The sequence below is a fragment of the Bufo gargarizans genome, chromosome 2, assembly GCF_014858855.1.
Source record: "Bufo gargarizans isolate SCDJY-AF-19 chromosome 2, ASM1485885v1, whole genome shotgun sequence".
Lineage (NCBI taxonomy): Eukaryota > Metazoa > Chordata > Amphibia > Anura > Bufonidae > Bufo > Bufo gargarizans.
The window spans coordinates 599,585,628-599,603,099 of record NC_058081.1 but is presented as its reverse complement, the minus strand read 5'-3'; the positions used below and the strand labels follow the sequence as shown (position 1 = coordinate 599,603,099).

General features: G+C 43.7%; 1 protein-coding gene across 7 annotated transcripts in view; it reads right to left on the bottom strand.

Annotated features, from left to right (window-relative positions):
• Positions 1 to 656: 656 nt before the first annotated feature.
• Positions 657 to 17,472, bottom strand: part of MIB2 (MIB E3 ubiquitin protein ligase 2) — a 111,297-nt gene continuing 94,481 nt past the window's right edge. For 5 of the 7 annotated variants that reach the window (XM_044281916.1, XM_044281917.1, XM_044281918.1 and 2 more), the window contains 6 exons: positions 12,084 to 12,210; positions 10,366 to 10,593; positions 8,037 to 8,215; positions 6,562 to 6,746; positions 3,603 to 3,668; positions 657 to 1,977 (listed from right to left, as the gene is read on the bottom strand). In XM_044281916.1, coding sequence (XP_044137851.1) covers positions 1,739 to 1,977; positions 3,603 to 3,668; positions 6,562 to 6,746; positions 8,037 to 8,215; positions 10,366 to 10,593; positions 12,084 to 12,210 — 1,024 coding nt within the window. In that variant the 3' untranslated portion in view covers positions 657 to 1,738. The remainder of the gene's footprint in view (positions 1,978 to 3,602; positions 3,669 to 6,561; positions 6,747 to 8,036; positions 8,216 to 10,365; positions 10,594 to 12,083; positions 12,211 to 17,472) is intronic. The other 2 variants (XM_044281921.1, XM_044281919.1) reach the window with 1 other exon arrangement.

Below are 17,472 nucleotides of genomic sequence, written 5' to 3'. Positions count from 1 at the left end.
CCCATGTATCCCTAAAAAAAACTCTAACAAAAAATGGACATAACCAAATGGACAAAGATTATGGCTTTCAAAGATAAAAGTACAAAAAAAACAAAAAACAACAAAAAACAAAGGGCCTGATCATATATGCCTCTACCTAAAGGGAACCTGTCACCGGGATTTTGTGTATAGCGCTGAGGACATAGGTTGCTAGATGGCCGCTAGCACATCCGCAATACCCAGTCCCCATAGCTCTGTGTGCTTTTATTGTGTAAAAAAACGATTTGATACATATGCAAATTAACCTGAGACTGAGTCCTGTCCCTGAATCATCTTAGGGACAGGACTCATCTCAGGTTAATTTGCATATGTATCAAATTGTTTTTTTACACAATAAAAGCACACAGAGCTATGGTGATTGGGTATTGTGGATGTGCTAGCGGCCATCTAGCAACCTATGTCCCCAGCTCTATACACAAAATCCCGGTGACAGGTTCCCTTTAAGTATTCACAAAGCTCAGAAGAAAGTGAGTCTGCAGCTAATCAGCAGGAGGAGAATTTCTGTTCTAATAGACAGTAGAAGCAGGTGAAAGGTCACCGACAGACCCCCCCCCTAGCTGCTACAGAAAGGGCGGCCAACAATTTGGCACAGGAAGAGACTAGAAGCATGAATTTGGTAATATTAACAAGCCTGCTTTTATTTCATTAATATACAATTTTCATACATTGTACACAAAAATGAGCAAATGTCAAGTTGCTAATTCACTCACTTATCTGAAAATGGAAGATGTGGAAGTGATGTTAACAGATCTATAGAGAAACACACATCCTTTTCTCTCTTCCGGTCTCTAGTCTAACGTCATGACATCTAAGTGTGACCATATCTGCCCCCCATCGAAGGCTAGCTTTAGGGTCCCTTTTACATGGGTAGGTATTATCCCTGGTAGGGAGCACCAGGAATCGGTGATACAGCATGTCGATCAAGGCCCATTACCAGCAGCAATTATAGTATGGGGAAGAATGATCGTTGATAGGGTCGTTTGGCCCTATAGTGTTCATTAGTCGGCAGCACATCTCTTTACATGGGGAGATGTGCTGACGGAAAACAAATATTTTTAGCAAGTTGGCATGGGGCAATAATTGGGAAGAAGCGTTGCTCATTCCCGACCATTGGCCCATGTAAAAAGGGCCCCTAACCCCATCTAAAACCAGCGTTCAATGGTCACTGATATACTCCTATCAAGCAGGAGTTTCTTTTTTCTTTCCATGGGCCCATTAACAGATGCAGAAGTCTACACTTGCAGGTTATTGACCTAAAGTATTGCTTTGTCTCATGAACATGTATGAATAAAAGAAATGCAGCATTTTTTTTTTGTATTGGAAGGCTGTGGTTTAGTTTTTTTTTTTTTCTTTTTACAGAAACAAAACAATGAAAACTCCTATATAGACACCATGTCAAGAATGGGCAGTGATGACATATTATAATAGAATGAGTGGTCGGAGTGGCCTTTTCAGTCCATCTGAAAATAGGATTTCTCAGGAAGACTGCGCTATAGAATAGCCCTTCCAGTGTGGAGAGATACATATTATATAGGTGCTTACAAGAACACACTGCAGCCACACTTCTTCATAAGCAATGTTGGGTCGCCTCTCCTCCCAGAACCCTTGCAGTGGGTGAAGGGTCTACACAACCATGCTTAGCTCAGGCAAGCTTCCATCCTTGAGGTCTATGCCGCTGACCCCCGCACTCGAGCAACACTCAGACAAATAACTGTATCCTCTCTCGAATGCCCTGCCTACAAATGGGGCAAGAGGTTAGGGATGTGCTGCATTCTGCACAGGAGCCATGTCCGCACTGGAACACCAACTTGATGTGACTGTCAATGCAGATCGGGCAGGTCATCCTTTCCTCCATTTGGCGATATCGGTTTTGTAGCTCTTCCATCATCTTGCGATCTGATGCTTCTAAGCTGGGAACACTGTCAACTTCTGTACTGTCTACAAAGGAATACAGGGAAAACAAATTGGTATTTGCACACTTATAGGAAATGTGTCACCAGATAGTAACATCCAAAGTCATTATGTTGACATGGCCAACGTTTCGCCATCTATTCCCCATATTGCAACAAGACTGATAGGCCGTGAACAAGGTCCGGGCTGGACCAAAACGCTGTCCATGTCAGCAATGATTTTGGATGGAATAAAAACCTGAAAGAATTGAAATTCCTCTCCGAGTGCTGTCATACTTTATAGTATAATTTCCTGGGTGGCTGCCCCATCATTGAGCACCAGGACCTAATCACTAACATGGAGTGCCAACCATTCTCCTTTCTCTTCACCAGATGGTAACACATATCCTTTTTCTAATCTCTTTTTATTTTTTGATTACAGATTATTATAATTTTTTATTCTGTAGGGGACCTCCTTGATTTCTATGGCAGCGTTTTCTAGGCATGCTCTGTGACCTGCGCAGAGGTCATTGTACAAAGAAAGAAGAGATAAGCTTTGACAATCACTTATTGTGAGTGGTGGATCCTGTCTTATCTAAACACAGAGGTGATATCATTATAGCTAGGATTAGAATGATATAAGCAGGTAACTGCAGTAAAGTGATCTCTACAGACCAAGAAGTGGCGCCTATCATTAGGCTTAGTGGCCTGGGAAAAAAGTGCAGGATTTTATGGTGCTTGTTTAAATATAAATTTTGACACGGAAAATTAAATATAACATCAAAAATATTTTTAAAATATGTTAAACATAAAAACGTGATTTAAACAATAGATCATTGTCTGATGACACATTCCCTTTAATAGCGAAATGGAGGGGAATTTCTAGTACTCTACTCTCAGTTTTCCATACAATGCTCTCTAAAGTGCTTTAGCAAGTACTGACCAGAGCGTATATACAGTAGAGGGAGCCCATGTAGCTACTATGGCACCCTATGCAAGGGTGAACTCATAACTTGCACAGGACATTTAGGCCCCTATACACATTACTGGGTGCTTCAGCTTCATCTTCTGATCAGCGCAGGCGCGTACTGGCTCGCACGCAGCAATGCGCTGGGTCAGCTGACTGGAACAGTGCTGCATATTACCATGTCTACCCAATCAACAGCAGATTGATATAAAGTTTTATGGGAAAAGATTCAGTAAAACTTGTATTTCATTTATTTAAATTCCTGCTCATTCTGGGCTCTGAAGTCCAGGAGGCAGTCCTATCAGTGATTGACAGCCTTCTCTCTATGGCAGTGTATACAGAGATAGCTGTCAATCACTGATAGGACCACCTCCTGGACGTCACAGCCCAAAATGAGCAGAGATATAAATGTATAAATTACAAGCTTTACTGAATCTTTTGCTATAAAACTATATATCAATCTGCTCAGCTACTCCTGCTCTGTAACCTGCTGCCGGCAGATTAATTCAAATTTTTATAGTGACAGGTTCCCTTTAAAAGGTCTAATCTCTGTAAGTAAAGAGAAGGATCAAATAATCAGAGGTTTTCCAAAATGCTGGAACATTTCTTTGTGTTGATCTGATGATCTGCCACATTTGCCTGAACTGCTTGGTACAATTCTGGATATCCAACCAGGCAGTGAAGAGTTAATACACCATATACGTCACCTTGTCTAATCTTCTTGCTGATTGATACTTGACACTTTATACATTTCTTCATTCTCCGGGAGCATTCTGCAATACAAAATCCAATGGTTTTTATTTCAGAAGTTTATTTCTAAATGTTAAAAAAAGCTGCATTCCCATAGTGGACCCTTTATTTAATGGGGTTAACCAGGTCTTTACAATTGATCCCCTGTCACATGGATAGGTCATCCATATTAGCTCTGTGATAGTCTGTCTGTAACCCTACAGATGAGCTGATTGGAGGGGCTGTGGCGCTTTCAGGAGCACTCAGTCGACATCCTTTCTTACACTCCTCTTATCGAAAGAAGGACCAAGCTGAGTGTGACGAATACCGCACCTCACGGCCTTGCCTGATGTCAACTTACATCAAGCTCACAAGATATGGTTTAGTCACTGGTTTCCAAGATGTGAAGTTACGCCCTCCCTGGTAGCACGTACGGTCAGCATGATACAGTTTACACAGACTCCTCTGTCCACGTGGGCACAGAGAGGCAGGGGGGTGAGAGACGGTGGTCCACTCGGCCTCCGGTGTAACTTCACACTCGCTCACAAACCTGACAAGCTGAGAGAGCCTTTTCACTGCCCCAGTGAAATAGAGCTTTCTCAGCCCGGGTATACTGCCACCAGTTCCTCGTTTGATATAAGCCCGGTCCGCTAACGGGATTATATAGGGTGAGAAACCAACCCGCAGTAGCATATAACTATGCAGAAACATGGACGTGGGAATTCGTGGACCGAGATACAAGAACAGCACAAGATTAAAATTATATATTTAATTGCCTTAAGGGCGCACTAGACAATACACACAGATAATCTGTATATAGTGGTCGGATGTGCAAATACGGTGGTATGATACAACAGAGTTAAACAGAGCAAAGGTCCGTTACCAGATGGATGAGTCGTCCTTTTGGTTATGATGAGTTCTGGGTTGCTGTAATGCTCGACTGTAGTCACATGGGGGCAGTAATGTCAATAGTTTGTCCACGGTCCCTCCAAACACATTACTCAATGTGACCCCCCTTCAGAGAAAAGACCCTGGCCTCTGGCCTGCATGGGCCTTTTCACCTGTAGTCGGTCACTCCCCTCCCTCCCTCTGGGAGGAGTCCACCCTCCCTTCCTTGTCCTGGTAGCAAAAGACCCACAACATCCATTATGGCCCATAGCTCCAGACCGAAAGGTCACAGGGAGATGGTTCTGGGACCAACGGGTTTGCCTGAGTTCCAGCTACCAAACATGGCGCAGTTATTAGGTTCCTGCTGGGAGATCTCTGTATCTACCCTTCCCGGCACCCAATCCCCAAACTACGACCAGAGACATGTCCGTCTTGGCCCCAGGGTCGCAGATATATAACTAGTTTATGCCTATGATGGACGAGCAATTCATAATTCCTTATGAATCTCCGGTTCCATGATGTATGATGGATTTGAGTGATCTGGGTAATAGCTGAGACCCCCTACAGGGGACTTTGCCGCAGTGCTCACCCAAATGCTGCGGCCCCTTCAAACAGATGATCTGCAGGGGTGCTGAGAGTCAGACCCTCCCCACTTTAATATTTATGACCTATTCAACATAAAACCCCAGATAACTAATTTAAAGGTGTATTACAGTTATATCAAGTTATCCCCAATGCATAGGAAAACAGGGGCTATGTACCAAGTGGGCACCCCCAAAATGAATGGAACATTCAACATGCTCACCGTCACTCCATTCATTCTCTACGGGACTGCTGTAAATAGCCACACACAGTACTCACCAGCAGTCCCGTAGAGATTGAATGGAACAACACAGCGCATGCTCGACCAGCCGCTCAGCTTGTTTCAGGAGGCCCCACGGGTTATGGGACACCAATGGATAGTATACTTGATATAACTAGAATGCCCTTTAAAGTTAAAGGTGTATTCCTGGATTATAATTTTGATAGTGAATTCTTTGGATAGGCAAATTAGGGGGGGGGGGGGGTGTGCAACTATTGTTTACTGGAAACACCGTCCACCGTGCAGTCCAGTCCTGTTGAAGTGAATGAGACTGAGCTATAACATTAGGCACAGCCACTAACAAATATGTGACTCTATGCCTTGTAAACTATGAAGGGGAAGCAATAATGCCCTTTCAGCTAGTTGATCAGCGAAGAAGCTTGGATTTGGACCCAACCCATCTCATATTGATTTTTTAGCCTAAATATGGCCTATGAATACCGTAGTCCCGGAAAACTCCTTTAAGCATGATTATGGTATTCCTGTTAAAGGGAATCTGTCACTAGTTTTATGGTGTCCTAACTAAGGGCCACATTAAAAACCGACAGGTTTCCTTAGCAAAACGCTGGGTCGCTTTAATTGACCTAGTTGTTTTGCCAAAATCTTGTATTGAGCACACGCCAATGAGCCCCCATATTCATGAGCTCCTGGCTCTCCCAGCCCACTTGCTGATGATTCTTATGGGGAAAAAATAAAACTGTCAACCATCAGCAGATGGGCGGGGAGAGCTGTGAGCTCATGAATATGGGGGCTCTCATTGGCATGTGCTGGATCTGTTAGGAGGTAAAGGTGAAGGCAGCAGAAAACTGGTGAAAGATTCCCTTTAAAAAGCATATGTCTCCTCTTAAATGCCATTTTACAGAGAAATAATGTGCATAAAAATCATGAGAAATTTAAATAAAATTGCATTGCGATTTTACTCGTCTTGTATGGATCCTCAGTTAGAGCTCATATGACCATCAGAGCTGCATTCATAATTCTGCAAATCTCCCACATGCCTTGCTGTGGTGATGTGTATTCTGAGAACGGTTGCGATAACTAAACATGCATCCATGACAACATTCTGGCTGCCTGCAGCCACCACTAGAGGGCGCTTACTGCAAGATGCTTTATCCTTGATCTGTATAAATGTATGCAACAGATGTGAATGAGCTAAAGCTTCAAAATGGGTTCCCATCATCTCTTACCTTCACATACTATGCTGTGCTGACAAGGGAAGAAGCTGATGAGCATGGCCAGTTCTGAACACACAAGGCATTCGGAAGGAGTGGTAGCACTTGATAGGCTGAGGTTGGTCATTGTGTTTGGAGTAGTATGGACTCTGCGGAGGCTGCAGCTAATGATGGAGGAGGGATCAGTTTCCACCTGTTCCCTGAAACCAATACAAAGGAGAACAATTAACAGTATTTTAATGGCCTCCAACTCCCCAAAACAGACTGACAGGTTAAAGGGGTATTCCCATCACATACAATGGGGGCATATCGGTAGAATATGCCTCCATTGTCTGATAGGTGCGGGGAGAGCTGTGGCTGGAGGACCCTGTTTCCCGGGGTCCGCCCACCACCAAGCGCTGCTCCCACGCAAGTGAATGGGAACGCACCGCACACACGGCCCCCTGCTCCCATTCATTTATATGGGGCAGACTGAAATAGCCGAGCCAGCGCTCAGCTATTTTTAGCAGACCCATTGAAATAAATGGAGGGTGGCTGCACATGTGCAGTGTGCCCTCTATTCATTTTCCTGCTCCGTTCAGACAATGGGGGCATATCCGATATGCCCCCATTGTATATGATGGGAAAACCCCTTTAATTTGATTTGTATGCATTTACAAGTGAATGTTCTTCTCTATGTATCACAAACAATGGTAGGTTATTTTGTAAGGGCTGTATAATAAAGATCAGCAAATAATGATGCTTAAAATGTACGCACTGTGTTGTTTGCTAAAGGTGACACTAGCCTACATTCTTCATTATATACTGCCACTACCTTAAAGGGGTTTTCCAGGTTTTTAATATTGATGACCTATCCTCAGGATAGGTCATGAATATCAGATCAGTGGGGAAGGGGGGGAGGAGGGATTCGACACCAGGCACCCCTGCCGATCAGCTGGTTGAAGAAAAGGTTGTGCGCAGTCTTCCCTTCATTGTTTACCTGCTCGCTGTTGACGTTCACTTCTATGGGACGGCTTGAATAGGAAGAAGCTCTCCCACAGAAGTGACTAGGACGGCTTCTTGTAATTACACTGCTCACCGCTGCGCTGTTGATGGCGAGCAGGTAAACAATGAAGGGAAGACGGCGCACAACCTTTTCTTCAACCAGCTGATCGGCAGGGATGCCCGGTGACGGACCCCACCCCGATCTGATATTCATGACCTATCCTGAGGATTGGTCATCAATATTAAAAGTCCGGAAAATATTAGACAGTAAAGCCAATAAAGTCAATTACACATGATCTATACATCTTTGAAAACTAGATTGGTTCCCTACAACAACATGGGTTATAGATCTTGTGGCTCAATACCGCTGGACCCTCTATGATCACCTAATCCAAGAGAAATCCACAATTTGAATTTGTCGAAGCCTGACCACCAAAGATCCTTTATGCCCAGCACAACCCACATTGTATGACCGTTGTCTGTATTTTATATGGAAGATGCGGTACCTGAATTTCTGTGAGAAGCTCTTCACGAGATGTGCTATCCTTCCATCAATGATCAGGTCCAGAGGTGACTTCCCGCGGTGATTGGCGTAGTTAATGTCTGCACCCGACAATGCCAAAAAGCAAGCAATTGCTGCACCAACATTTAGTTCTGTAGTTCCAAGCAAACCAGTAGCCTGCAACTGGGAGGTGATAAAACAGGAAAAGTAGGATTAACCCCATAAGGGCACGTTCACATCATCGTTTAGCTTTCAGATCTGTCAGAAGAGGAAAAAAAAAAAAAAGGATCCGTTATTTTGAGCATCAGTTATGATCAGTTTGTGTGACTTTCGTCAGAGATCAGTTATTTTTTACTGATCTCTGCTGGAAGCGACACAAATTGATCATAACTGATGCTCAAAATAACGGATCCTTTTTTTATGCTCTTCCGACGAATCAGAAGAACGAAAGCCTAAATGGTGATGTAAATGCAGCCAGTCACAATAAAATAATAAAAATAAAAAATCTCATGTTCGATTTCATATGGTCGATTTTCTGCAGCTGTTTTGGGGGAATGTATATGTAAGATTCAATTCTATGCACAAAATAAAAATTGAAAAAAAAAAAAAAAACAACTGGGGAGATTTGCTACGCAAAACATGCCACCAGAATTCTGGCTTAACCTGTACAACAAAAATAAAAAATCTGGAATAAATGTTTTGCACCTTCATTCATTATTTGTTTTAGACAGTTTTATGTCTTGCTGAACAAGTGGGCGAGGCTTAGTGGGAAAAGGCGTGGCTTAAGATGCACCAAAATTTGTCACAAAGTAAGCCAACGGATAGGAATAGTAATATATATATACACACACACACACATAATATATAACGCTTGCAACAAATGACCAGAAACACTAATATTCTGTTTTTATCATGCATTCTGCTTTAATTAAAACATTTTTACACACAAAAAAAATAAAACATTTCTGACCTTTTATTGCGCACAGAAAAGCTACTGCTGCCGATTACAAGCTGCTCTCCTGTATTTTTTTAAGTGCTTTTTTTAAGGTGCTGTCCAACATCCAATAGAGAGGGTGGCTGGACAGTGTTCAAAACACCAAAAAAAAGGCACTCCCCATTTCACAGGGTCCCCTTTCCAGTGCTGTAACGTTGTACTTGCTGGACTGGAAGTGATAATATTCCTTACACATATATGTGACTGCTGTCAGCCAATCGATGTGCATATCTGTACACATGTCAACACGGAGGCCACCGATTATTGGCAGTAGTCTCATACATAGAATATATGCAATGTCATCACTTCTGGTCTGGGGCTGGAAACTGCAGGTACAAGGCCAAGGCACTGGAACGAGGGCTCTGGGAAAAATTGGTTACTCATTCCAACACTGTCCAGACTCCCTCTACATTTTAGTGTCAAACAAGTTCTTTAATTCTGCATTAGGCTAGGTTCATATCTACAACGGAGGTTCCGGCAGTTGCCTGCGCCACAAATTCTGTATTCACAACGGACATCTGGCGGATTTCAATACAGTTAGGCCTCTTGCACACAAAGTTTTTTTCTTCCGTTTCCTTTGCGTTCCGTATACAGAACCATTCATTTCAATGGATCCCCAAAAAAAAAAAAAAAAAAAAACGGAAGGTACTCCGTATGCCTTCCGTTTCCGTATTTCCGTTCAAAAATAGAACATGCCCTACTATTGTCCGCATAACGGACAAGGATAGTACTGTTCTATCAGGGGCCAGCTGTTCCGTTCAGTAAAAAACGGAATGCACGCGGTCGTCATCTGTATTTTTTCCGGACTGCAAAATACTGAAAAAGCCATACAGTCGTGTGCAAGAGGCCTTAATAGGATCCATCAGGCACCAGCAGCGTCCAGTATATGTTGGATCCGGCAGCTTTATCATAGGTGGGCTTTGGAGTGGAGGGGGTTGGAGGCTGAAAGCAGACCCCCACTGGTGTTTTTCAAATATATGCAGGTCATACTTCTATTCAGACATTGCACTGGTGCTACTGTATTACCTACATACGGTATATATTTCCCATTGCCGATAAATTGCGCTCATCGTGAACAGAAACGCCAATGCACACAAGCTCCTATACATCACTTGTTCAGTCATTCAGACAAGAACTCCAAAGCAACATTTAATTACCCACGAGTTTCAGTAAGATTAAAATAAATGTTTCCCGCAGGTGGAAAAAATGGTGCGACAAAAGCTTGGATTCTGTAATTGCTGGATTTCAATGCAAATTACCTTTTTTTTTAAATTCATCTTTCTCTTATCAACAGTTGCTGTGAAACCCTATCCTTACTGTCTAGCATGTGCACCGTTACCTCTTTTACCTTGGCTAGAGTAGCAGAGCCATTGCCCTCTGGCTCCAGACAGGAGAGGTGCTGCTGGACAAGCACTATGTGCATTGGCGTGTCGCCATCTTCATCTTCTGCATTCACGTCTGCCCCTTCTGCCACCAGCATCTGCACCAGGTTGATGTGACCGTGTGTCACCGCCAGATGCAGAGGCGTTTGGTTTCTATTGTTCCTGAGATTGACATCACAGCGGCCCTGAGATGTGAAACAAAGTAAATGCATACTGTATAAAGAACGACCATGTAAGATTAGAAATGTTACTGGTCACAGACAAGCGCAATGGATCTACAGCAGAACATTTTTGCAACACAAAATTGAATCAAATCTTGCAGATTAGCCTGGATTCAACTAGTGAATTGTATAAAAGCAGTATACTCGCCTTGCCCATCTCTTGTTTCTCCCTGGTCCCCTGCTGGCCTTTGCTTACCCGGCTCCATCCATGACCAGCTGCGACACCTGGCTGCCATACCCTGTGATTAGATGCAGGGGTCATGTGTTGACGATATGCCTCGTCATCGCTGGAGCCCAGTAAACAGACCCTGGCATGGGACCAGGAAGTGAGAGAAGTATAACTCCTTTTTATATGTCATATGATTGTCTTCACTGCAGTTCTGGCGCCAGATTCATTGATGAACCTTGTACTGTATCATGCTGCATATGTTTCCTGTGCAAAACCATCGAATTTTTGTTCCGTGTGAAAGGATAATTCAATAAATCAATAATAAAGGGACTAGTAGAGGAGGACACCAACCATTGAGATGACTGCATCAGATCTGAGATCTAGTCGGACATGTACTATATTTTAAAAGGGCATCTGTCAGCAGATTTGTACCTGTGACACTGGCTGACCTGTTACATGTGCACTTGGCAGCTGAAGGCATCTGTGTTGGTCCATGTTCATATGTGCCCGCATTGCTGAGAAAATGAGTCTCTAGGAGCAATGGGGGCGTTGCTGTTACACCTAGAGGTTCTGCTCTCTCTGCACCTGCCACACCCTCTCCACTTTGATTGACTTTAGAAGAACTCTGGTCCTGCCAGTAAAAGTGCAGAGTTACAGAGAGAGCAGAGCCTCTAGGTGTAACAGCAACGCCCCCATTGCTCCTAGAAGTTGATTTTCATACACAGTTAGGTCCATATATATTTGGACACTAGGGCTGCAGTAAACAAATATTTTAGTAATCGAGTATTCTATCGAATTTTTTTTATGATTAATCGAGTAATCTAATAAGAAAAACCTTTTTTAAATAACGTATTGCTTTATAAAAACAATATTTTTATTTATTACATCTGATCACAGATCAAACTACACCCTCCCCCCAAATCAGACACATCTGTTTTAGTAAGTACATGTATAAGTAGAAATCTGCTGACAGATGCCATTTAAAGTGGCTCTGTAAGTTGTTGTTTTTTCACATTAATTTGATTGTATATGTAACTGTATTTAACTCCAATTCATTCACATCTCGGCTAAAAACACAGACGGTTAGTTTAGGATCTGGTAGCTTTCCAGGACCCCGCTGTATGCATAGTCCCATCCTAACTGACAATGGGGAGTGGGACCTCAATGTGCTTGAGATTACAGAGGGTATCAAAGGCTGCACCACCACCAATTTACGTCAGAGAAGAAGGCTTTCCACAGAAACATGAGATGCCGTGTCACAAATACCCTCGGCAATATGCTTTACCTCTTTAACTAAAATGTCCACAACCTCTTGGTGGTTGTTGAGTGTGGCCAGATGCAGTGCGGTGAAGCCATCCTCCTTCTTGGAGTCCACCAGCTGCCGAGCCCTGTGCAGAATCTTTCTTGTAGCTCTGCAGAAGAGAGACCAGGACACCGATTAGTACTCATTTTCACAATGCTCAAGTTGGACGGGATTTCATACTAATCTTCGAGGTGCAGCAGAATCCCAGATCGACAATGAAGGTTCAAAGGGGTTTTCTAAAATTAGGATACCGATGGCCTAACCTCAGACCAGTGGGGGTCTGGCACTCTGCACCCCTGCTCATTAGCTGTTTTAAGGGGCAGAAGTACATTTGTGAGCACTGCGGTCTTTTCACTGGTTGAACTAGTTCACTACTTCGTAGTAGCAGTGCAGGATATTGCAACTTCATCCCATTCAAGTAAACAGATCTTCAACACCCCGCAGTGCTGCTACTAAGTAGCCGTCGTGCTACTGATATAACCAATGAAGAGATCGCAGGACTTATATCAGCGCTGCAATCCATTGGTGGGGGTGCCAAGAGTCTGACAACCACTGATCTGACATTAAAGGCAGATCCTGAAATACTGGCCATCAAAATTCTGAACAGAGAAAAGTGAAAATGGAATTTGATTGGTCAATTGTCTTACTCATGGGAAAATGGCAACTAGAAAATAAGATTGGCTCATGGTGGTACAGGTTTACTACAAATGCATTGTAGTCCTATCTATCGTGAATTTCCTCTATTGATGGAAGGCAGCTGCCGCTGTGGTCTGTGAGCAGGATTGCAAAATGTTTTGGAAAGGATGATAAAGAGTAAGATTTCACAACCAATATGCCAAGCCAGGGACTAGGAGTCTCAGCTTCCTCCAGCATAGAGCTGATGCTGCCTAATATGGTCTCTGTTGCACGGCACAGACACGTTCATGCGTCACGCTGCGTGACGTTTTATGTGGTGACTGATTCTCCAAATGTGCAGATGTGGAGTCAGGCGGACTGATGACATTCCAGTTCGTTTTATTAATAAGAAGGTGACTACTTTTTTTTTTATTCACGGACCTAGACACAAATATGGTGCATGCATTTAAAAGGGTTGTCCAATGTAAAAAACGGCATGTTATCCCCCAGAACAGCAGTAAACTTATGGGGCTATGTCTAGTATGGAACCTCAGCCCCATTCACTTCAATAGGGATGAAAGGCAATACTACTCGGGGACAAAGGCACTGCTGTTTCTGGAAAAAGTACCCCCCCCCCCCTTTTTGGGGGGTCACCCCTTTAATAAAGAGTATACCTGGACAGAAGAAGGTCATCACATATTCTATTTCTACAATATCTGTATAGAACTCACTGCTTTCCCTAGATATAACTAATTCTTCAAGGGTTACCTTTATTTTGTTAGACATGGATTTTATAGAGAAACCCAAAGAAAAGAAACGAAAGAAAGAAGAAAGAAAAGAAAGAAGGAAAAGAAAGAAAGGACTAGGATGGGACTATTTATGGTCTATTCTTTGGACAGGACGTCGATATATGATTAGTGAGGGTCCAACACTTGGCACACATGCCAATCAGCTTAAAGGGGTTTTCCAGCCTCTTGATACTGAACTCCTATCCTTCAAGTGAATGGGAGCAGAGCTGCAGTCCTAAATCCTGATTACACTGCCCACACATAATACGGTAACTGACGGCTCTCTCTGTATCAGTGTGCATACACAGAAGGCTGCCAGTCACTGTGTGGACTAGGAGTCTTGTCAGAATTTACTTTGATTTGTACTTTTTGTATGTCCATGGGCAGCTTGCTCAGAATATCCACATTGGACAAGATTAAGATTAGTTCATAGGTCTTAGTTTTTGGCCATGTTAGGACTACAAGGTTAATCCTAACCATGGACAGCACGGACATTCATTCATTCTTCTTCAACATTAACTTCTTGGAGGAAAACCTCCCATAAAAATATGGGACAGATCAGTCCAAAAGTGAAAAAGCTGTAACCTATTTTTTAGCCACTGATATATGAAGATTAGGTAGCAAGTTCATAAGAAAACAAAAATAACAATGACTAAAATAAAAGGAGCCATGGGCCCTGTAAAAGGCAATATATTAACTTCATCTGGAGGATGTGACCGGCTTATGCATGCTTTCCAAAGCTTGCTCGTGCACAGTTACTTTTCCATCTGGCAAGTGAATTGGAACCGATCGGGAATCTCACTTGCCCGGTGGTGGTGGTTGCTATTGTGTTTCTGCTCCATACAAACACAAACATGTAAATCCTGCTCATGATCCAGCCGTCTGCCCCTTGCCTAAATATTGTGCTTGGACTGGTGCTGCTAATTCAGAGCCCTAAATCCTGGACATTCGTGTTTACAGAGGGATTAATTCGATATTCTTTTATTTGCCTTAGAATTTAAAAGCCGAGAACACAAGGTATTAATAATCCGGATTTCACTGCAGGAAAATAAATGGAAAGAGTGAAGTTTTGGGTCATTTCAGTTTCCAGAAGACTGAAACATTGGGACAACGGGAAGAGACCTATACTGCTTGTGTGCCTGAGAGAGGCCCAAGGGCTTCTGTGCCACGTAAGGAGACAGCAATATAAATGGCACATGGTGGCCCTGTTACAGATTTGGCATTGGGGTCTAGAGGGTGATAATTAGGTCTTTGTGCTTGAGGATGTGCATCAGTGAAGCCGTGCACTAAAGCAGGCTCTGCCAAAACTTACTTTCAGTTACCACGTAGAGAGCCTCCGGTACAAAGTGGCAGATATTACCGAGTGAGAAGCCTCTGTTTCTATAGAAGCCAGGGGCTATCATCAAGACGACACATTTTCCCACGCTGCCAAATACATGGCAGACCCAAACCCTAATATTTTTTCTTTTTACCCTACACTGGAATCGTTTGGTCCATGCACAGCTTCGGGGAAAATGTTGCCGTTGCCATTGCCACACAAGGAAAGAGTCTGGGGATAATCTTGGATCAAGAAATGAGCCTCCGTCCCCAGATTAAAGAAGTAATACGGAAAGCAAACTTCGCCCTATTCCTTCTAAAAAAAAGCCCTACCGTTTCTTCTTAACACATGCAGACAGGTCGTGGTGGGAGCTCTAGTCAACTCCCACCTGGACTATGGTAATGCAATGTATGCGGGGCTGCCAGAGAAAGATCTGGGAGCTCTACAACACTGTCAAAACAGAGCCATCCGGCTCATCAAGAAACTAGACTGGACAGATTCTGTCACAAAAGCACAAAATTAGATATGGTGGGGACTTGTGCCCCAAGTGCGAAAGAAGACCTGTCACCGCACCTGAAATGTCTGTTTTAGTAATAATTGCATCACCTACGTAATAACAATTCTTCAGCATCTTTACCTATAACTCTATTGTATTATGTGATGCCATTCCTCTATTATCCCTGCTAGAAACTGATAAATGTAAAATGGAAGTTACCAGTTGGGGCGTGTGTCCCTGTACAATCTGGCACAATCTCAGACTGTGCAGGCACACCCACCACCAACTGGTAACACATAGTGCTACTTTTATTCATAAACTTCTAGCAGGAATAACACGACACAGAGTCGGGAGTATAAAAGCTTCAGAATTATTTAATGTGGAATACAATTCCTTACTAGAACAGACATGTCAGGTGTGGTGGCAAGTCTTTTTTTAACTGAAATAAAAAATGTATTGCAATATATATGTCTCATATATATATATATATATATATATATATATATAAATAAATGAGTTTCTGTCTGTCTGAACGTTTGTCTGTCTGTTCTTTATGTGCGACCAAACGACTTGACTGATCTTCACCAAATTTGACACACCGGGACAAAAGGTGTCCGGGAAGGTTTTAGACCGGGTCACAACACTCTAGGATGTACCGTTCCTGAGATATTTCCAAAAAATGCCCTGCATTAGGGATCTTTCACACCTGCGTTCTTTTCTTCCGGCATAGAGTTCCGTCGTCGGGGCTCTATGCCGGAAGAATCCTGATCAGTTTTATCCTAATGCATTCTGAATGGAGAGAAATCCGTTCAGGATGCATCAGGATGTCTTCAGTTCAGGACCGGAACGTTTTTTGGACGGAGAAAATACCGCAGCATGCTGCGCTTTTTGCTCCAGCCCAAAATCCTGAACACTTGCCGCAAGGCCGGATCCGGAATTAATGTCCATTGAAAGGCATTGATCCGGATCCGGCCTTAAGCTAAACGTCGTTTCGGCGCATTTCCGGATTCGACGTTTAGCTTTTTCTGAATGGTAACCATGGGCTGCCGGGACGCTAAAGTCCTGGCAGCCATGGTAAAGTGTAGTGGGGAGCAGTATACTTACCATCCGTGCGGCTCCCGGGGCCCTTCAGAGTGACGTCAGGGCGCCCCACACGCATGGATGATGTGATTGCATGGCACGTCATCCATGCGCATGGGGCGCTCTGACGTCATTCTGGAGCGCCCCGGGAGCCGCACGGACTGTAAGTATACCGCTCCCCCGCTCCCCGTTACTACTATGGCAACCAGGACTTTAAAAGCATCCTGGCTGCCATAGTAACACTGAACGCATTTTGAAGATGGATCAGTCTTCAAATGCTTTCAGTTCACTTGCGTTTTTCCGGATCCGGCGTGTAATTCCTGCAAGTGGAGTACACGCCGGATCCGGACAACGCAAGTGTGAAAGAGGCCTAAGCCAATACAAGCCTGCAAGTATTTCTCTTCATATCCCAACTGCCATACACATGGTCACATGTCCCTCATCGCCAATAGAAGCTCGCAGGCCCTTAGTCTACACATACACACAGTTTTACTCCCGGTTTCCATAACAACCCAGCCATTTTTCTTCACTGCTGTAGGTCAGCTTTAGGCTAGGGCTACAGAATGACAATAGGTTGCACGACATATAGGGCACAACTACACTGCTACATGCATTTATCTTGGATGTATTTTTTGCGACTGTCATGTCACAGTATGTCACATGTCGCAGTGCGACACCATAGCCTATCATTATAAAAAATTGTTGCGTGACATTGGTACGATGTCGCGCGACACATGTCATCATGTAGCCCTAGCCTTAAAGGGGCAGGGCGCTTTGGAGGTCACTGTTAAGGGGGCAGGGGCCACTATTAAAGAGGCAGCTGCTGTGGAGGTCACTGTTAAAGGGACGGGCATTGTGGAGATCACTATTAAAGGGGCGTTCACTGTGGATGTTACTGTTAAGGGGTCAGGCCGCTGTGGAGGTCACTGTTAAGGGGGTGTGCCCCTGAGGAGGTCAATGTCAAGGGAGTGGGGTGCTGTGAAACTCACTGTTAATAGGGTGGCCTGCTGTGGAGGTCCCATTTTAAAGAGGCGGGTCACTGTGTGAGGGGGTCAGTGTTAAGGTGAAGGGCTG